Genomic DNA, 22,053 nt, shown 5'->3' with positions numbered 1-22,053 from the left:
AAGTCTGACTCCAAGTGGGTCTTTGGAGGGATGGAGAGGCCCTTGAGGGCTATGTAGGTGATCGTGGCCTGGCTCCTGTCTGACATCTTGGAGAGCTGGGGACATGAGGGGCAGGAATCATGACAGCACTCCCTCCCCGCCCCCCCAAACCCACCACCAAGGCCCCTCTCAAGGTGGCTCTTCTGTCTGGTCCTGGTTTGTTTGGATGATTTTGATGAAATCGTCTAAGCAAGCGAGGTGCATGGATGTACTCACAAGGCTCCCATGTCCTGTCTTGTGGACCATACCCCTTCCAGTCTACTAAGTAGCATAATTTGGATCTGACGTACTTTGAATCCAGGATGTCCTTGACTTCGAATTCTGGCTCCCTGGCGACTACTACTGGCTGCAGTGGCGTTGCTACCTGGGTCCCAGGTTGAACAGGTTTAAGGAGAGACACGTGGAACACAGGATGAATCTGCATGTTTGACGGCAAAGCTAGTGTGACCGCCACAGGATTTATCACGGAGGGGACGGTGAATGGACCCAGGTATCTTGGACGGAAAGTTTGGGTTCCTTTAATGGACACGTGTTTACACGCCAGCCAGACTTTGTCTCCCACTGGTAGTTGGGGGCCTTTGCTCGGTGTTGATCAGCAAACTTCTTTTGGCGATTCTTAGCTTGAAGTAGGTGTTCAGCTGCCCCTTTAAAGGTTTGAGAAATGGTCGTGTGCAAGGTTTTGACTGCTGGCATTTCCAGGGTTGTAGGAACGTCTAACTCAGAAGTACGTGGGTGCCTGCCATACATGGTATAAAAGGGTGTCTGCCCAGTGCTGGTGTGCAGGGAATTATTATAAGCATATTCAGCTATCCATAATAGGTCGAACCAGCTTCCTTCAGCTTTGTGCAACAAGCAACGCAGATACTGCTCGAGCGTCTGATTTGTCCTCTCAGTTTGACCATCCGTTTGGGGATGGTGACTGGTGGATAGCCGGATGTCGATCTGGGCCATAGAGCAGCATTTTCTCCAGAAGTTAGATACGAATTGAGTACCTCGGTCTGAGACTAAAACTGAAGGAAACCCATGGAGCCGTACGATGCCTTCAAAAAATACCTTTGCCAGAGTGGAAACATTTGGGAGCCCCTTAAGAGGAATGAAATGTGCCATTTTTGAAAATAGGTCCACGACCACAAGAATAGTGTTAAACCCTTGACTGGGTGGTAAGTCTGTAATAAAATCGAGGGACAACGTGTGCCAGGGTGCTGGTGGGATTTCCAATGGTTGCAATAGCCCAGCCGGTTTCTGCTTGGATGACTTGTTTTGAGCACACACTCCACAAGTTAGGATGAATTGGATAATGTCTTTACGCCACGTTGGCTAGGGTTTCAGCGATTCTGGGGTAGCCCTCGATCAAGGAATCATGATAACCGGACATGGCTTGTTCTCATAGTTCTTGGTTTGGTAGGAATAAACGATTCCTGAAGTAGGGCAACTAATCTTTTATCATGTAATGTTCTCCTTGTGCACTCCACGCTTGTAATTGCTCCGGACTCATTAGGTTTTGGATTTCTTCATGTAATTCATTCCGAGTTATGGTTGCTGTGATTCATAGGAGCTTGTCACTCGGGATGATTGCTATTGGGTCAGGGGTCTGATACCCTTGCTCTTCCACCCCCATATGGGAAAGGGCATCGGCCTTCCCGTTTTTCACCCCTGGTCGAAATGTAATCACATAGTCCTATTCAGAAAAAAAAGAGCCCAACTTAGTTGTCATGAGGATTGGGCCTTTGCCATTTTTAGGTAATGGAGGTTCCGGTGGTCAGTTATTATGGTGATTGTGTGTCTGGCGCCCAAGAGGTAGTGCCGCCATGCCTTAAAGGCTGACTTAATGGCCAGGAGTTATTTGTCTGTGATAGCGTAATTGAGTTCAGGGGGTGTGAATTTACGCGACCAGAAGGCAACAGGGTGTAACTGGCCCGTTTCGGGGTCCTTTTGTGAGAGGATGGCTTCCATAGCCATGGTTGAGGCGTCCGTTTCCACCAGGTATGGCCGATCAGGGCGAGGGTGGCGTAAGATTGGGGCAGATGTGAATCTTGCTTTGAGTTCCTGGAAAGCTTCCTCGGCTTCTGTTGTCCACTGGAACGGTTTGTTGCTTTTCCTTAGCAATGACGTGATGGGATGCACAATTTGCGAAAATCCTGGGATGAACCGGCGGTAGAAGTTTGCAAAACCCAGCATACTTTGAACCCCCTTGAGTGAATTTGGGGATGGCCAGTTCAGGATAGCATCTACCTTGTGTGCATCCATTCGGATTCCATTCGGGCTGAGAATAAAGCCCAGGAATTCCACCTCGGAGATGTGGAAGGAGCACTTTTCGAGCTTGGCGTAGAACTGGTGTTGACAGAGTTTCTCCAATACGGATCGGACGTGTTTAACGTGGTTCTGCTTTGATGCGGAATATACTAGATCATCGTCGATGTACACTAGAGCACAGACATCAATTCCCTTAGGACATCGTTCATTAAGTATTGAAATGCTGCAGGCGCGTTGTAAAGGCCAAATGGCATTACTTGATATTCGTACAAGCCGTATTTGGTGCGAAAAGCGGTTTTACATTCGTCCCCCTGTTTTACGCGAACAAGGTGATATGCCCCCTCAGGTCTAGTTTTGTGTAGATTTGGGCATCTTTGACTTGATCAAGCAATTCAGGGATCAGTGGCAGGGGGTAGCATTTTTTTACAGTAATCTGGTTCAGTGCACGATAGTCTATGCACGTTCTCAAGTCCCCCTCCTTTTTTGGTACGAAGAATAGAGGACTGGCTGCTGGAGACTTCGAGGGACGGATGAACCAGTTGGCCAGGTATTGGTCAAGACAGGCCTTTAGGTGCTAGTTTTCTGGTTCCGTGAGCGCGTAAATTCGCCCACAAGGGATTTGTGCGCCGGGTATCAGGTTGAGTTGGCAATTGTATGGTCTATGCAGTGGCAGGGCATTAGCCTGTTCTTTCTGAAAGACATCTTGAAAGTCCTGGTATTCACTTGGTAGGGTGCCGATTGCCACAGTCGCAAGCGTGGAGGTTCTGGTGTTTATTGGTTGTTTCTCTTGGCGATAACGTGTGGGCGCAAGTCTCGGGAAAGGCCAATTCTTTTGCTCGCCAATCGAATCGAGGATTGTGAGCTACCAACCATGGCTTTCCCAAAATCAACCGGAACTGTGGTGCCTTAATGAGGTCGAAAAGGATAGATTCTTGGTGTCCATCCTGGCACAGAAGGGTTAAAGCTGCAGTAAATTGGGATACTGGACGAGAAGCTATTTCCGTGCCGTCGACAGTGGTAACAGTGTCGGTGGTTGATTTAGGGCGTAACGGAAGACCCATCTTTGCCGCAAGATCCTGGTCGATGTAATTCCCAACGGCTCCACTGTCAATGTACGCTCTTACTGCGTGCATCCGGGATGGTTGTTGGTGATTGATCAATACCACAGATAGTGCAAAATGGGAGGTCTGTAGTTCACTTTCTTCGCTCGACAAGTGGACCGCTACACTAGCCGGCTGGGGAGTTTTCAGATTCTTTGATGGCATCTTCCTTGTCCGTGGCCCCTACCGTCCTCCTCGGTGGCTTCACAGGGCACTCTAAGGAAATGACCTGACCTTCCACAGTACAGACATAACTGCTGCTGTCTCCTTTTATCCCTCTCTGCTTTAGTCAAGGGGTTCTGACCCCCCCCTTGATTTGCATTGGTTCTCCTGAACCTTCCGTTGTGGGGACAATATTGTCCTTTGAACGCACATACATAGGGCGAGGGTCCGGTCTGGTTCAATCTGCTCTTCGGTCCTGCAACCTATGATCCAGTTGAACAACAAGGTCAATGAATTCTGAGCAGTCTTTCGGGGGGTTCACTACTTGTGCGAGAACATCCTTGAGCTCCCCCTGCAACCCCTGATGAAATAACGTGGTTCTCTTCTCCACTGGCCATTCTGCTTCAACTACGAGTCTATTGAACGTGGCTATGTATGTTAATAGGTCTTGATTCCCTTGGCGTAGGGACAGAAGTTTGTTGTCTAATGCCTGCCCATGAGTACGACGGGCGAACAGCTTTTCCATCTCCTGCTGAAAGCCCCTGAAGTCATGCAGCAAAGGATCGTCTTGGGCCACAAAGGGTACAGACCAGTCCGCGGCGCTACCACTCAGGTAGGATAGCAAAAAAAACAACCCGTGATTGGTCATTCGGAAAGGCCCCTGGTCTACAAAGGAAGTGCAGGCGGCACTGGTTCATAAACGTTGCAAACCTCTTGGGATCCCCTGTAAATCGTTCAGGCGGGCCAAGGGAACTGCCCCAGGAAGGGTTATCTGAACGGGATTGGCTGATGGTGCTGGCATCGAGGGCACGCTTCCCGGCAATGGTGCATGCCCTGCTTGTGACTGGAGAAGTTGCCGGCTTAAATCATCAGTGCATTCTTTGGCTACTATCAGCTCTCTCCTCAGGGTGTTGGTCTCCTGTCTGGCTGCATGTACTTCGGAACGTAGCTGCCCCAACATGTGGGCTAACTGGTCAGTTTCTGACGTTTCCATGATGCCCAGGTGGATTTTGATGTGAGGCTCTGTGTTCTGTAACGCTCACCTGGTATCCACGGGGACGTCACTCAGCCTGTTCTGACCTCTTGCAACCTTGAACCCTTCCCTGGAGTCTACTTGACTGGAGACTGGGCCTGAAACACAGGATTGGTAGAGTTTAACTCCCTATTGTTTCTGTGTGCTTGAACCCCTTCTTCCCCGGGGTCCAACCCTTCCCTTTGATCCACAGCTCACCTTGTTTTCTCGGAAAGTGTGCTCTTCATCCTGCTTTCAGCGCAGGGGCGCGTTGATTGATGCAGGCTCGTTGCCGCTTAGTTACTTCACTGGCAAGAGTCTGACAGGTCAGTATAATGAGTCTTTTGAACAGTTCTCTAACTTCATTCCCTTCCTTCCTTAGATGATGGCCGGCGTCCGGGGATGGCGACGTGCTGCTGAGATGAGTAGCGCAGAAGGTGAGTGAGAGCGCGATGCGACCCTTTCGTATTTGTATTGAACTGAGTTCTTTTTCTGTGTCTTTTAGGTGCCGCAGCGTTTTCAGCGTGGATGCCGGTTATGAAGAAGAAATGCAGTGAGTACGCGCGGTATGCGGCGCCTCTAGATGTTTCCACGCTAACCTGGAGTGTCTTTTCCCTCTTGCAGATGGATGAGAAGTTCCAGAGACAGAGTTCCCCCAGAGCGGCTGGGATTCAGGTAAGCGTTTGAAGCTCGTACAGTCCTTAAAAATAAGCAAAGATTTGCTGAATGCTTACTAATGCCTTTTTTCTGTTCTTTTCCCTTTTCCTTAGGAAGCGGCGTGCCGGGATGGGAATGACACGGCCGAAGATGCCCGCACAACAGAAGAAGCGATGAATGATGGGAAGAAGCGCTGCAAGGTAAGGCTGTTCCTAACGGTGTTCTTGCAGGAGCTGAGCGCAGAAGAAATATGCAGGCCTACTGGAGACCGATCCGAACACAGTGAGTGTCACGCTGCAGGTGCAGAAAACACAAAGCATGTTTCTCAGCCTGGGCGTGGCTTAAATAGTCTCTGGGTATCCCAGGTGTCTCTGGGCTGAACCAGACCCAAAACACTAGACTGCACATGCAGTTCTGGGAACCGAAATATGTGGGGGCATCCATCTTGTCCCCATCAATGCACTACAAGTCCAATCCCCAATGTTATCCTACGGGAGTGAGTGAGTGTGGTGCCACAAGCACCAAGTCTGACTCCGAGTGGGTCTTTGGAGGGATGGAGAGGCCCTTGAGGGCCATGTAGGTGATCGTGGCCTGGCTCCAGCCAGACATCTTGGAGGGCTGGGGACATGAGGGGCAGGAATCATGACAGAGACCCCCTCTTTTATAGACAAAGGACCATAGGTGATTAGACAAAAGCAAGCCTCTTTTTAAGGATCCAATTCCTGGCCTTGTGACAGGTGGTCTTTGTCTTCTAACATCATAACCAAAGTGCTTTGTACTAAAGGAGGTCGAGGAGGCAGGATGCAAAGTGGAACAGAGAAAAACAAGATGGTGAAACTTTTCTCTCTAGCATGATGAGCTCCCTCCGTCTATACTAACCTCACCCCTTCCCTTGTGAACAGTATCAAGGTCCTCCGGTAGGCTAGTCCTTTTGTATAGGATATTTGCTTTGATGCTGGTTTCCCAAGACAACCCCTGTTGGGGCGCTGTCTCACTGTAGAGAGTGGTTACCCGACCTCGCAAAGGATCAAAGGAGAGACACAGGCATTCAGTCTCTTGCCCTGCAGGGCCAGGATTTCTGAACAGAATACACATACCCCTTTCACAGTTGAGCTGAGCTCCTAGTGCCGACACATGTATGATATAAATCAGAAGTGGCTTACATAATTTTGAGAAATACTAGTCACCAAACCCTAACTTCAGGTATGGCTTATATTTATACAACTGCCACCAGGTTAATAACTCTCATAATTATGTGATGTGCATATCTTAAATGCAGTCTCTGCGCTGCAATGACTTTCCAGAGCTTTCAAACAGGGCTCATGTGACCTCTGAATCGTCTCTGTCAATGGAGAGCAGGAGCTGCAGATGAGAAGATTAATGCAGCCTGGCACAGTTGTCTGCTATGCTTTTGGTATGGAGATTATGAAAGGGTGATCTGGATATCGGATCACTCTTTCTGAGATGCAATTACCTGCATCATTTTTTATTAATGACTAAAAATCAATAAAGCCAGGGCTTCTACACCCCTGCCAGATGGTAATTCCTCACAACCACCTGGTACCTGCAGAATAAGAACTTTGAGACAGTGTCTGGGAACACTGGTGGGGACGAAGAGTCCAGTGATTTTCCGAGGATCCCCTGCACTAGAAAAGTCTTTTTATTTGATAAAGACCTTCAAGGCTCTCTTATTTTAGCTTTTTTAAGCGCTTCATCCACTGCCCTTTCAAAGAGGTGAGTTTTGTCCACTGCATATTAAACAGAGTTGCCCGTGTCTCAAGTCTGAAACCTGAGCTTCATAACCTTGCATGTCTTTTTGAGAATTTATAAAACGCTTTTTACAGTGCACAAAATAACAGGCAATTTTAAATTGAATAATCATTTTCAGCTGTAGCAAACCGCAACCATTTCACATTGGCAAATTAAATGTGTTGCAGATAGGCAAAGGGGAGAGTGAGACCACCGTCAAACAAGAACACATTCAGGAGCCTTTTCCCCAGATAGGCCGGATTGTCTATTTGGCAGTTGTACCTCTAAGGATAATATGCTCGTACACTGCAACCTCAGTCCACTCTTTGAACTTGGTTGGGTTATCTTTCTAGGGTCTCAATATTATCCTCCTCACATTAGTAAGGGCTAATAGTCTCACTTTCTCCTGTTGGTGTTGGAGGGGGACCTGGAGGGTAAGGTGGTCGCACCAGGCTCATGGGTTTGTCCCTTATAATCTCCAGATCTGAGGAGACAACTTCCACTACTCGTCTCCAAAAGTCAAGTATTAGGTGCACTCATATAACATGTGACTGATACAGGTACAACCTGTATCAACTAGCTGTTAAAGCCATGCAACAGGTACTTATGTCATCCAAGTATTTGACAGACCAGGTGTAGATGACCAAGTCAGATTCAAATCTTTGATTCAAGTTACTCACAAATTCTGTTCTAAATATAAAAAAAACAGCACCAATTATCAAATATTTTCTGATCAGAATGCTTATAATCAAACACGTACGTACAAACCCACGTTTTTAGACCGACGTCATGAAAGATAAACTATAGAATAATTAAGACCAATCACAATATAGGAAATCAATTTTAACATTATTTTTATTCTATACCAAGGTCCATGGTGGGTTTTCACACTAAATAACGTACAGTAAAATGTATTTAGAAATGGATTATAGTTGGTATCAGAAGATCAAAAATGATGCACTATTTTACACATTCTACTTCTATAGGTGGAATGAAGTCTTTTAGGTTCCGTGCCAAAAATGTGTTTTATCCCAGGTCTCATAACGCTTTTTAGAATGCCTTCCTTTTTCTCAGCCCCAGCTTGACATGGCCATTATATGTCTGTGCCCATACCTGCCAAAGCTGTTCTGCCCCTAACGATTTACTAGAGCACGCACTGTAATGTCCCACACTCTCATGCCGCCTTGCCTGTACATCACCCAAAGAAGTCGCTCCTCTACTTTGAAAAAACTTGCCATACATGTTGTTGCCAGCAGCCTGCTTGTCGCACATTAGATTTCCTGCATAAACTTGCAAATATGATGCAAAAGTCGAACATGGTTAAATTTGACAGAAAATCAAGAGCTCCGAATTAAAATATGAATACAAATAGATTTCCTGGGAATATACACTTGCTCCATAAGTGTCTGATAAATAACTGGATGTCACTTGAGCAAGCAACAACAAGGAAGGCTGGTTTGCGATAGCCCTAAAATAGAGCAGGAATGGCACAGTGCCATTTTAAGATCAGACCTCTTTACAAACTTAAATTGAATTAGTGGCTGGATGTCACTTGAGCAAGCAACAACAAGGAAGGCTGGTTTGCGATAGCCCTAAAATAGAGCAGGAATGGCACAGTGCCAGCATAAGATCAGACCTCTTTACAAACTTAAATTGAATTAGTGGTTTTCTCACGCCCTTGAAGGTTACTATTTTAAGTTGCTGATTCCAGGTAACAATTATATGTGTCATTCTGGAACAAAAATATCCTAAACCAACTCAACATCAACTGGACCCATCAAGACAGCACTCCAATGACCTACCTTAGAACTGCCTTACTATGGAATACCCAAAATAGCTGTGTTACTCTAAAATAATGTAGGCATTTTTCAGATGTTGCCGATTTAATTTCTATCTCTGAAGCATGCATTTATGCTAGGTAATGAGCACCGACTTACACGACAACGGCAGATATCTGAGGAGTATGAAGGCATATACATGTTGTTTCTTCTTAAAATGATGTCTTCATTTTGCTTTTCAAATAAAATGGACATTAAAAACATTAAAATGCCAAAAGAGTGTTTAACAAAAATGTTGCAGAAGCAGCGAGAGAACACGCTTGGCTCAAGAACCTTGTCGAGGGTGAAAGGACATGCAATTACCATTATTTTAATGGAGCTTCAGTTAAATGTTTAAGTCACAAGACACCCACACACTGTTCAATGCTGGACAACAAACCAATTTTAGGACATTCCATTGCATCCTTCAAACAATTAAAGAAGCAGGTAAAGTAGATCTATTTTACAAGCCCTAAAAGCAGCAACGGATACAGTATCTTTTTAATACATGCCTCCCCAGGTATACGTAGTGATTGCAGTATGTTACAGTTCCTGATTCAACAGATTTCTTCGAATGCTCTCTAAAACTAGATCGAGAGAACAAACATTTTCCTCACATGCAAATACATGTTACATATCTGTTGTTCAACCGTTTTTTAATACCAAACATGTGTCAATGCTTATGCTGGGGAAGAAATGCATTTGAAAAACAGTGCTGTGTAAAACAGACATTTCCCATCATTATCAATGTTGTCTTCCAAATATTCAGCAATGTTTTTCATCCAAGTAACCAGCCACAAGCAAGTGTGGGTATGCAAATATTCACTGAGAAAAGCACAATGATAGCATAAGTAATTCCAAGTTGAGGATCAAAAGCAGGGTACAATCTAAAGGCAGTGTGCTCAAGGCTTTATGAGATAATGAAGGGCATTGGTAAAATATTCTTAATATTCATCAATGTATTTTAGCTTAATTGGAAGAGTGGGCCCCTCTAGGTGGAAATGTACCTTTATACACATTACACACATGCCCTGACCCTAGAGTGCATGCCTCTCAAAGGGCTGCAGAAAAGTTACACTAGACAGATGATCGCAAGGAATGTTTCTTTCCTACTACCCATTTCTCTTAAGCAAAACAAAATAAAGCATATATGGGCAACTTTGAGGATGGTGCTCACTCCCAACTATTGGTACAATCAATCTGCCCTAAGCTACTCTAATACAGTTTTCTATTTGCAGCACAAAATGAACATTAATGCTTTAGCAAATACATTTTCATTTACATGAATTAAAAAACCTGTATAAAACTCTCAAGATAATACTTCTTTCTCCATTTGGTATTTTCAACAGCACAACTGCGGCTGCATTTTCTGCATCCCACGTGTCTCTTCCATTCGTATCTTTAGTCTCCGAATTGTGTTTCTCCCCTATTGCATCTCCATGATCTCCTCTCTGCTCCCGACAGGTCTTATCTTCCTTACGGTATACTGCAGACTTGCCATTTGCAGTTCCAGTAGAAGCAGAAAATAAGCAAATTGGGGTGATCCTCGCAAAGGGAATTGATGGCCTGTAAACTATCATCCTGTATGGTCTAGCAGCAAAGCCTTTGTCCAGTTGTCGTTGGTCGTGCCATGGCTCCATTACAATTATCACCATGCCTAATGGAATACGGCACAATACACATAGGGATAAATTAGCACATAATCATAGTGGCCTATTAGTGACCTGACTTACTCATCAACCTCCTTTTGCTAAATTACATTGTTGCTGGATTGCCACAAGATTTTAGACCTTATCCTCATGACCGCTACTGAAAGCAACAGTTCAGCTGTTTGTCGCAGTCCTGTTCGTGAGAGTGCAGTGATCGTGTCTAAATTAGCAATTGTCTTTGGACCTCAAGAGTATCAGTTGCTTCACTGTGATGGAGAACAAGGGGAATGGCTGCTGCTTGTAACTTGAACGTAGGTGAAATATTGGTATCGAGTGGCCTCTCAGTACTTCTGTGCAAGCAAAGAATGCTTGCATGGTCGTAGTTCAGTCACCTTTTTAAGCATTTTCCATTGACCATAGCACAAAGCTCCTTCAACTTGGAATACACCACATATACTGGGTACTGGAGATGCTGGTGGACCCAAGACAAGTAAACGGGATATTTTGATCAACTAAAACTAAATCAATTATTTATTTATGCTTCTTCTATGGCAACGACAGGAGTATGTTAGCAATTTAGAGACTTTGGAGATATGGTAGTAGTTATTACAATAATCAGAGCAAATCATTCTTACCCAATGGAATGTATAAGAAGATGAGTCTGGGTAAGTCAAACACTAACTTTTCTTGTGTCATGGAAAAAGCCATTGGTCTGTGATTACCATTATCTTCGAATACAGTGTTTTCAGAGAACTGGTTATGTTTTTACATGCAACCACCCAATGGAATGGTACCCTTTGCTTAGGAAAGGGTTGGACGTTTTGGTGTCAGACTAATATTCAGATTCAACTTCTCTGTTTAAAGCCTGACAGTATATTTCTTTCTATGTATTTGTGCAGGAGGTCTCTGGTGAGCTGTAGGCACCTCAAATAGAAGTGTTTTGCTATAGTCCTAGAGGCTTTCTCCTGCATAAATATTTGAAATGTTGAATTTCTGCTTATATTGTGGGAGAGATATCTAAAGCTTGTGTGGGGGGCAGCACTCTTAGTTCAACTCAAACATATATATGTTGTCTCCTTTTCTCATTCTACCGCTACAAAGTAGGGAGCTTTATTTCTGGTCTTCAAGGATTGCTAAGGGCAAACTAACTGTGCCCTGGAAGCTGTTTGACTAATCAGGTTATGCAGAAGTGGCAAGTCCCTGGACATAATCTTTGAAGGCTAACTTTTTCGATCCCTCAACTCTGTTTTCAAGTCGACTAAAGGATTATTATTCTGTTTGTATCACTCTGTAAGGGTCCCATCTGTATGTTTCCTCTGGTGGTGATTTCGAGATGTCACCTGACTATAGCTTTTTTCACACTGATTGCACTTATACGGCTTCTCTCCGGTGTGTGTTCTCATGTGCACAGTCAGATAATTGTTGAGGCGGAAGGTCTTCCCGCATAGACTGCATCTATATGGTTTCTCTCCAGTGTGAATCCGCAGGTGTGCAGTGAGATGCGCCTGCTGGTGAAAACGTGTCCCACACTCCCCACACTGGTAGGGCTTCTCTCCTGTGTGCGTCCTCAGGTGTGAGGTCAGGTGTGCCTGCTGGTAGAAGCGCTTGTCACACTCCTCACATTCAAACGGCTTCTCTCCTGTGTGAGTCCGCTCGTGTGCAATCAGGGAGGGGCGCAGGTGGAAGTGTTTACCACACTCTTTGCACGTGTATTGTTTCTCATCAGTATGTGTTTTCATATGCAGAGCCAGGCAGGTATCCTGTCGGAAGACTTTGGAGCACACTGAACAAGTGAACGGCATCTCCCCAGTGTGGACCCTCACATGCACAGCCAGATTGACCTTCATATTAAAGCTCTTGTCGCACTGACCGCATTTGAACGGCTTGTCTCGGTGCTTCTTCTGGTGTACAATGAGCTGAGCATGGTGGTGGAAGCTCTTGTCGCACTCACCACACTTGAAGGGATTATGGATAACATGGGTCCTCTGGTGAAGTGTGAGATGGATTTTCCGATGGAATGTCTTCTCACACTGTGCACACTTGAAGACCTTTTCATCTGCATGTGTCCTCTGGTGCATGGCCAGATGGATTTTCCACTGAAATATTTTGTCACATGAACCACATTTGAAAGGGTTCTGCAACTGGTGCTTCCGGCTATGCAAGCTTAGGTGGAACTGCCGGGAGAAGCGCTTGTCACATTGCTCACACTTGAAATGCTTCTCATCAGTGTGCATACGGCGATGCAGAGTGAGATGAGCTTGGCGTGGAAAGCTTTTCGCACATATGTCACACTGATATGAGTGATTCACAGGGACTAGGACCTCTAAATCTGGCTTTTTCTCTATGTGTTTCCTGCGGTGTAAATTGAGATGTGCCAGCCGAGGAAAACATTTTCCACAGTCATCACACTTGAAAACTTGGCCCTTGATATGTGCTTTGCGGTGCAAGGTAAGGTGGGCTTGTCGATGAAAGCTTTTGTCACACTGGCCACATGGAAACATCTTCTCCTCATAATCTGCCACAGGGAGATCTCCAGTCTTTGGTCTTGAGCTTTCCCCATTAGAACCACCTTCGAGTGGTTTGGCATCATTATGTGTCGCCATGTGCTTAATGAGATCGCCATTTTCAGGAAAGGTTTCCATACACTCAGTACATTTATGTGGCATCTGACTTGCTTCCTCATGCAGGGTGAGCTCTTTACTGTTCATAAAGCGCTTCTTACTCTCATTCCACTTATATGACGTTGCCACAGCATGAATTTTTTCATGCACTACAAGTGCCTTTTTATTGCTGAAGCACTTCCCGCACTGTGTGCACTTATGTGGAGTGTCTCCAGTGTGCACCCTCATATGAAGTGTGAGGGCTTTAGTGTTGCAGAAGCACTTCTCGCATTCTGTGCACCGATGTGCAGTGTTCCCAGCATGGAACATCTTGTGTAGGGTAAGAGCTTTGCTTGTATAAAAGCATTTGTCACACTCTACACACTTGTACGGTTTTGCCAATGTGTGCTTCTGCTTATGCATGATAAATGATTTACCATAGGTGAAGCTCTGGTCGCATTCTGTACACTTATAAACTCTTTTCAATTTATGTTTCCCCTTGTGGACAATCAATGATTTAAGATAGGAAAAGCTCTGGTTGCACTCTGTGCATTTAAATGGGGTCTCACCTGTATGTATCCTCTTGTGCAAGGCCAGTGCTTTGTTGTTGCAGAAGAACTTCTTACATTCAGCACACCTATGTGCAGTCTCCCCTGTGTGCACCATTTGGTGCAGGCAAAGTGCTTTGTTGGTCAGAAAGCACTTGTCACACTCCGTACATTTATATTGTCGTTCCAAGGCATGTTTCTTTTTGTGCATGACAAAAGACTTGCCATACGTGAAGCTCTGGTCACACTCTGTGCATTTGTATGCTCGTGCCAGTTTGTGTTTCCCCTTATGGACAATGAGAGACTTAAGGTTTGGGAAGCTTTGGTTACATTCTTGACACTTGTATGGCGTTGCTCCATTGTGCATTCTGCTGTGCAGCACCAGGGCCTTGCGACTGCCGAAGCACTTTTCACAGACTGTACACGGGTAGGTACTCTGTACTGTGTGTGATGCCTGATGCACGGTCAGGGCTTTCTTGGTAAAGAAGCACTTCTCACATTCTGTACACTTGAAAGGCCTCTCCAAACCATGCTTCTTTTTGTGCATGATGAAAGACTTTCCATAAGTGAAGCTCTGATCACAATCTGTACATTTGTAGGCCCGGGTCAGTTTATGTTTCCCCTTATGCACAATTAGAGATTTGAGGAAGGCAAAGCTCTGATTACACTCTGTGCATTTAAAATGTGTCTCCCCAGCATGTATTCTCCCATGTAGTGAGAGTGATTTCCTATTAGAGAAACATTTTCCACATTCAGTACACTTATGTGATTTGTTTCTTGTATGCATAGTCTTGTGAATTGCAAGAGCTCTAGATGAAGAAAAACATTTCCCACACTCTGTACACTTACTGCTTGTATGTTCTGTATGTACTCGCCTGTGCAGGGTGAGGGCTTTATCAGAAGAAAAGTGTCTATCGCATTCTGTACACTTATGTGTTGCAGTTTTGGTGTGCATCTTCTTGTGCAGTGCGAGGGAAGCATCAGTGGAAAAGCATTTCTCACACTGAGTACACTTGAATGCTGTATTTTCAGTGTGTATCCTCCTGTGCAGAGTGAGTGCCTTATCAGAGGAAAAGCACTTTTCACATTCTGTACACTTAAAGGCTGTGTTTTTCATGTGTACCATCCTGTGCAGTGACAGTGCTTTGTCAGTTGAGAAGCCTTTGTCACATTCCGTACACTTGAAGGTTGTATTTTCTGTGTGCACACGCCTGTGGAGTGTGAGTGCTTTGTCAGTGGAAAAGTACTTTTCACACTGTGTGCACTTGTATGGGGTGTTTTGTGTATGTACTATCCGGTGTAGGTCAAGTGCTTTATCTGAGGAAAAATATGTGTCACATTTTGTACATTTATATTCTCTCTTCAATTGGTCGAGTTCCTTCTGCATGATGGAAGATTTAATGTGCAAAGGGGTTTGGTTATTTTCCAGACTTGCACGAGGTTTCTCTCCCATGTGAGTTCTCTCATGCCGAATCAGATCCGCCATGTGAATGAAACCCTGCTTGCATTTTGTACATGCATAAGGCATTAAGCTTCGGTCAGCATTCTGCTTAAAAGTGTAACTCCCACGTTCGTTGTAACCATACAGTCCTCTCATTGCAAGCTTTCCCCGATTGAGGATGGATGGTGTTGGTCTACTGAAATCCATTTTGTAATGGGTGGCCCTCTCCCTTTCTTTAATTTTTAAAAGGCTTTCTCCATTGCCATCTGACCTAATCGGCCTTGCATTTCTGGTGCCTGTCTCAGCACTATGAAGCATGTAGAGTTGGCTCTTCTGTGTTAAAGACTCCACAACAGCTGCCTTTGCAACAAATTTCCCAGAAGTGAGACCTTGGTTTCTTCTATTTGTTGACACAGTACCTTAGAAGCAAAAGAAAAACACAGTTATATGTTGCCCATGTTTGTGAAACGGGATACTTTACCTACAGTAAAAACATTTGCTGTTGGACATTGTATTTGCAGATGCATCAGCTCCTGAAATAGCCTCCTTGCAAAGACATGATCCGGAGAACTTGAAATAGCCCAAAAGGGACAGAATGTTGGAGACTATGGACTGTGCCCTGTACGTGCATTCAAATAAGGTGAACTGAGCAACCCACTACAAAGTAGCATCAACTCAACCCTGTCTGGCTAGCCAGTAAAGGAGCCAAAGATCTCCAAAAAAAGTAAAGAAACTATCTTTTTAAAATAATGAATGTGTAATATGGGTACAATTAACCTGTGTACACTATATGCACATTTATTAAGAACAATACTTCATAAGACATTAAATGAACAATAATGGAAATTCATTAATACATTACACATCACTCAATAAAACAACTCAGATTTGTGTAAAAATGTGTAACTTAACTTGAAGGACCTGAACACCCCCAAGTCTTTATAGTTAGCCTCTTTTGCATACTGAGCCAAACATGAGTAAGTGCAAAGGTTAAGCTTATTTGATGAGCATTCATACAAGACTAAAATATTTTTCAAACTTACGGTATGACGGTTATGTACACATTTATTGTTGAAGCCAGTCCTCAGCTAAAACATTACAATATATAATCAGATGTTTAATGGCCTCAAACTAATTTCTATTGTTATAACAGCGGCGGTCCCTCTTAGATTTCATAATGCCCCTTTTAGGGCCCATGACCTAAAGGTTTAGACCTGTTTAAATTGAAATTTTAAAAATATTTGTTGCTGTTATCAGTATGGAAAGTGCACAATGTATTTGTGGTTCGTGCCATAGAGCATGGGATGGAACAAATATTCCCTTAACAAAGCCTCCCCTTCTATTGCAAGACATTAGTGAATCCAGTCCCATCTTTTGGCTTTCGTCTTAAAATTGTTGATGTTCCCTTCTAAATTAGCCTCCTTATCATATTCAGTCCACAATGTTATAACACAATTCAATGTTTTTTTTATTTAAAAAAAGGCAAGATTTATTTTATTGGAGCATAGCCATTTTAACCAAGTATCGAATATCAACTTCACTTGTGAAAAACCATTTAGAAAAAACACTTGCCCCTCCAAATTTTGATGGTTGTGCTTAAAGATAACAAACCGAACTCTAGCCGAATACGGGGGAACAAAGTATTCTCATCTAGTCCCAAGCTAGAATGCCAAAACTTCCCTTCCATTTCATTTCCTTTATTAAGTAATCAAAATCCAAAGTTATGGCATGTAGGCCGCAAGTAAAACAAAAAAGGTGATGCAGAGAAGTTTATGTTACTTACCTGTAAGTATTGTTCTTGAACCTGGGTCTGGCATGAATTCACATGCTCATGAATATTCGTCGTCAGGCTGGGAATCCTCGGTAAAAGAAAAACAGTTTCACTTTAAAACTGTATTTCTCCTCTAAACCAATCACTGTCATCTGGGTCATACTGCCCCCATCCAATGACAGTCCCCTCCCTAAGCGCCACCCCTGGTGGCCATCTTCAGATTTGGTAAGCACATAAAGTGGCAGTATGAACCAAGAAGAGCCACAGAGCGGAAGGAGGGAGGGTTTGCATGTGAATTCATGCCAGACCCATACTGGAGAACAATAGTTGCAGGTAAGTAACAAACCTTCTCCAGCATGGGGTCTGGTATGGATTCACATGCTCATGAATAACGATTACATAGCAGTACATATACACAACCACGGGAGGTGGCAAGGCTCAACAGAAGCAATGAACACTCGCCTCTGTAACAGACTCAACTCAAACAAATAGGTTGCGTAGCACCGCTTGGCTGACTCGCGACTCCTCCCTGGAATCCTTGTTAATGCAGTAGAACCCCGTGAAGGTGTGCATGGACCTCCACATAGCAGCCCTGCAAATGTCAAGCAGGGGCACACCAGAGAGAAACGCCATTGTTGCTGCGATGGCTCTGGTGGAATGGGCACTCGGACGGCCTGGCAGCAGCCTGCTAGCCAGTCGATGACAGTGCATGGTGCAGCTAGAGGGCCACCTGGAGATGAAAGCCTTCAACAAGGCCTTTCCCCGATTTACAGGTCCAAAGTTGACGAATAACTGATAAATCTTCTGAAAATCCTTTGTATGTGACATGTAGAATTTCAATGCACTAGCAATGTCTAACGAAAGAAGCCAGGTAACACCAAAGTTTTGTTGAGGTGGAATTCTGACAGTACCTTTTGCATAAAGGTGGGGTAGGAACACAGTACCACCCTTTAAGCGTGAAAGACAAGCAAGCCTGCTTGCAAGACAGGGCCCTGAATCTCCCAGAACCGCCTCGCTGAGGTTATAGCCACAAGTTAAGCAGTCTTCCACAAGAGAAACCTGAGCGGAGCCCGATACATAGGTTTGAAGGACACTCCTATGAGCTTATTTTGCACAACATTGAGCTCCCAAACTGGGGCAGGAAAGTTCTGAAGAGCCCCTTGAAGAACTCCTTGAAGAGCCTGTGAGACCACAGGGAAGGTCTGTCCAGCGACCTGCTGTACCTGGATATGGCGGAGAGATGCTCCTTGAGAGGCAGGAGCCAATCCCGCTTTTGCTAAGGAAAGCAAATATGGTAGAGGTTGCGTGGCAGTGACACGCAGAGGGGTAATCGGAGTCGGGCACGGCAAGGAGAAGTGTGTCCCGTAGCACTTCAACGTTGGCGATGCTCTGGCCCTGGCCAGGAGGTCCTTACATTCTGCGGGTAAAGCATAAATTCCAAACTCTAGGGCTGCAGGAGCCATGCCCTCAGGATCAGAGACTGAGTCGTCATGCAGAATCGCCCCCCCCCCCTTCTCTGGGGAAGGTCCGGGGGCAGCGGTAGCTTGATGGACGGGGTCACTTACAGGAGTAGTTAAGTCCGGATACCAGATCTGTTCCGGCAACGCTAGGGCGACGAGCATCATCCTGCAGTGGCACTGTCTGAGTGTGTTGATCACACGTAAGAGGAGTGGGAACGGGGGGGTAAGCATATAGGAACTTTCCCTGCCACGGGATGAGAAAGCGTTCCCCCAAGCTCCTCGGTTGAGGGAACCGGCTGGCGAACCTCTGGCACTTGGTGTTCGCCGCCATAGTGAAGCGATCGATCTGGGGTCGACTATATTTGTCGAAACAGCAGATTCACCTGGTCCTGGGGAACCTCCCACTAGTGGCAAGAACGTAGTTCCCTGCTGAGCGAGTTCGCAATAGTGTTCTTGACTCCCACCAGGTGAAACAGTACGAGGAAAATGTCTTGATGAATGGCCCACTTCCACAAGTCCTAGTCCTCTTTGGAGAGTGCCGAAGACCTGGCCCCCCCTCCCCCCCGTTTCCGGATGTAGAACATGGTTGTGGTGTTGTCTGGGAAGATCCTCACAACCTTGTCCTTCAAATGATGGCAGAAAAGACCAGAGGGCCCAGAACGTGTCCTGAAGCTCCAGGACGTTGATGTGTAGGTCCCTTTCCTCTGGTTGCCAGAGTCCTCTGGCGTGCAATTGTCTGGTGTGGGCTCCCCACCCCTCTATAGAGGCGTCCGTGGTGACCGTCTCCTGGTAAGGAGAAATCTGAACCAGAGCTCCCCTGACGAGGTGCTGCCGCACACCCCACCACTGTATCGCCTGTCGGAACTCTTCATTGAGGGCGATCTTGTCTGTAAAGTTCCCCGACACTTGCATCCACCACGTATCCAGGAACTCCTGGAGAGGCCTCATGCGCAATCTGCAGAGGCGAACGAGGTTGATGCAGGAGGATAACATGCCCTGAAGTGGCTTGATGGATCGCACCATTGTTGCCTGGTCCGACAAGCGCTGCACCTTGCCCTGTATGGCCCTCACCCTCTCCTCCAAAGGGGACGCCAACCAAGTCACAGTGTTTAGTTGTGTGCCCAAAAATAGAGCGCCCTGAGATGGCTTCAAGCACGACTTCGAAGAGTTTATGGAGAATCCCAGCTCTCAGCAGACATACGGTTTAGGCCACGTGTTCGCTTGCCAGAGATTGTGAGCAGGAACGCACCATCCAGTCGTCCAGATAGGGGTATATGTGGATGCCTTGCAAACAAAGATGTGCCGCCACCGGGGCCCAGGCACTTCGTAAACACCCTCAAGGCAAATTTCAGGCAGAAAGGCAGAGCCTTGAACTAGTAGTGCTGACTCTGAACTACGAATCGCAGGAACTTACAGTGCTTTTTGTGAATGGGGTCCGACAACATCAGAAGATCTCTCTGTTCCAGCTAATTTGGCGCCATTAACGCCAGGGATCCAACCACATCTTATCTTTTCCTACGTGCTGACTAACTTCGCCAGTTGGCCTTCCACTGGGGTGCGTGAGGGCCCGTAGCCACGGCCGGTTCAGTCCCACTTGGGAGGAGGTGTTCTGCCTGGCGGGCGGCGCCGCTGCGGCTGACCTCCACTGCCTTGAGAGAGCCCCCTGTATGCTTGAGTGGAAGAGCATGATGGCTGTCTGTAAGGGGTACTGTGAGAAACCGGAAGGTGGCTCCCTACTAGTCCCCGGGGATCTGTCATCCAGGTGGACAGGACACGCCCATTGCTACCGGATCCAGTTCCTGGGGGTGGACCAGTGAGGGAGTATCACCTGGTTAGGGGGTTTCGGGGAGTGGAAGTGAAACACCGACGGGTGAGACGCGGTATCCCCCCTTCTAATAACACCTTTTCCCCATCCTACCCCGTAGGATCTTCAAACACTCTACCCCCACGCGCCCCTTTCTGACACGGACACGTTCACTGGTCCATTCAAATTTGCAAATGAAAATGCGGTAAATTGCTATGCAAATGTAGCAATGAATATTCTATTTCAACTGCCACCAATTGTTAACAATATCTACCTGCACAGTACAGACCAATTGTGTTTGCAAATGTTCGTGCTGCATAGAAATGCAACAAGCAATCCTGACAAAACATACAGTGTTCATGGAGTAAGGCAACAATTGGACGACTGGTGAGATTCACTATGAACTCACAAGAAGATCCACAAGAATTTCTAATGTACTTACTATTAGTATTGGAAAACAAAAGCATACCTGTAAATGAAATCTTTCAGATTTCGTACATGTGGAAAGATACATGCACTCTCTGTAGCAAAGTGATACAGGAACAAATCCCAAATGAGCGATTTGTGTATGTTTCCATACCAAATTGGGAGAGCATTCCATTTCAGCAACTTGTACAAAATGCAAACCATGGCAGATTATGTACTATTTGCAATTCAGACAATCGCTCCACCTTATTGATACAATCAAATAGTGCCTACATAATACTTATGCTCCTCGTTATAATGCAGATGGCACCAAAAACAACTGCAAACTGACTGGATTCACACACGGGCAAGTGTCACTTGGAAAGAAAACCTTTACAACAGTAGTTATAATCTACCATGCAGGAGCTACAACCAATGCAGGTCACTATATTGCATACATTAAAAAGAATGTGGATGGTTCGAATGTTATGATAGCACCATTACTCTGAAGCAGAGATTGCCAGCTAACCTAACAAATGCGTATTTATTGTTCTTAAAGCCAAAATTTACGAAATAATGTGTACTTCAAGATTGCCAAAAAATTATGTGAAAGACTACAAACAGTTAGAATACGCCAACAGGTATCTAAGTGTTGTTAAAAATCGTCAGGAAGGCAATAAACATAACATTAATGGGAAAGATGAAGGAAACAGGATATAACAACGACACCAATGAATATCACAAATCTTTAGGAACAAACGCAGTTAGAATACGCCTACCGGTATCTAACTGTTGTTAAAAATTGGCAGAAAGGCAACAAACGTACCATTAATCAGAAAGATGAAGGAAACAAGGAAGTTGTTAGTACCATACTAAATGAAGGGTTTTTTTAATCCGCCAAGGATTGTTTTTCCCCAGACCCAAGGATTAGAAAAGCAAACACAAACTGAGCGCAATGCACAATACACTGGTTTGTAAACTAAATATGAGGGTCAAAAAAAAAAGGTAAACTGTCTATTATGCAATGTAGTACATTTTCAAAACATACAAAGACTAACATACCTCTTAGTTTTTATCACAGAAATGGAAAAAAGGGTACTTCTGCCAAGTGTGATAAGCAGTTAAAAATTGTATGACCATTCTGAACAAAGTAAGGAGTAAGTATATTGGCAGTCATTTGCTACACACGCAAATCTACACGTCTAATCTATGGTACTAATAAACTGCAGTGCCTGTAGGCTGGCGCTTGCATCTTCGATGTATAACCTACCACCTACACCTTACGTCCAAGGTACAAGGAGTATACTTCCTAGCCACAACCATTGCTGCATGTCAAAACCATGGTCCTTGTAAATTAGCTTCTTATACATTTTATTTTCGGACCATCGACTGCAGCCATGAAGCTAAGACACTAGGGCGTCAACACAACTAGGGCATTACACCACACCCATATTGACTTGTAAGTGCACTGCTTATGACTTCAGTCTTGGGTGCGTGGGCTTTGGGCATGCACCCAAGAGTGCAGGGTCTCTCCACAAACACCTCAGTGATGTGTGGTAGTGGGGGCTTTTCTATAGGTGTGGTAT

The 22,053-nt window shown here is 45.2% G+C and overlaps 1 protein-coding gene across 2 annotated transcripts in view; it reads right to left on the bottom strand.

The window, feature by feature from the left end:
- Positions 1–7,809: 7,809 nt before the first annotated feature.
- Positions 7,810–22,053, bottom strand: part of LOC138566947 (zinc finger protein 91-like) — a 1,189,804-nt gene continuing 1,175,560 nt past the window's right edge. For both annotated transcript variants that reach the window (XM_069644717.1, XM_069644718.1), the window contains one exon: positions 7,810–15,446. In XM_069644717.1, coding sequence (XP_069500818.1) covers positions 11,722–15,446 — 3,725 coding nt within the window. In that variant the 3' untranslated portion in view covers positions 7,810–11,721. The remainder of the gene's footprint in view (positions 15,447–22,053) is intronic.

Source organism: Ambystoma mexicanum, chromosome 2p (assembly GCF_040938575.1).
Source record: "Ambystoma mexicanum isolate Mex_15411 chromosome 2p, UKY_AmexF1_1, whole genome shotgun sequence".
NCBI classification, from domain to species: Eukaryota; Metazoa; Chordata; class Amphibia; order Caudata; family Ambystomatidae; genus Ambystoma; species Ambystoma mexicanum.
This window is presented reverse-complemented; position numbering and strand designations above follow the sequence as displayed.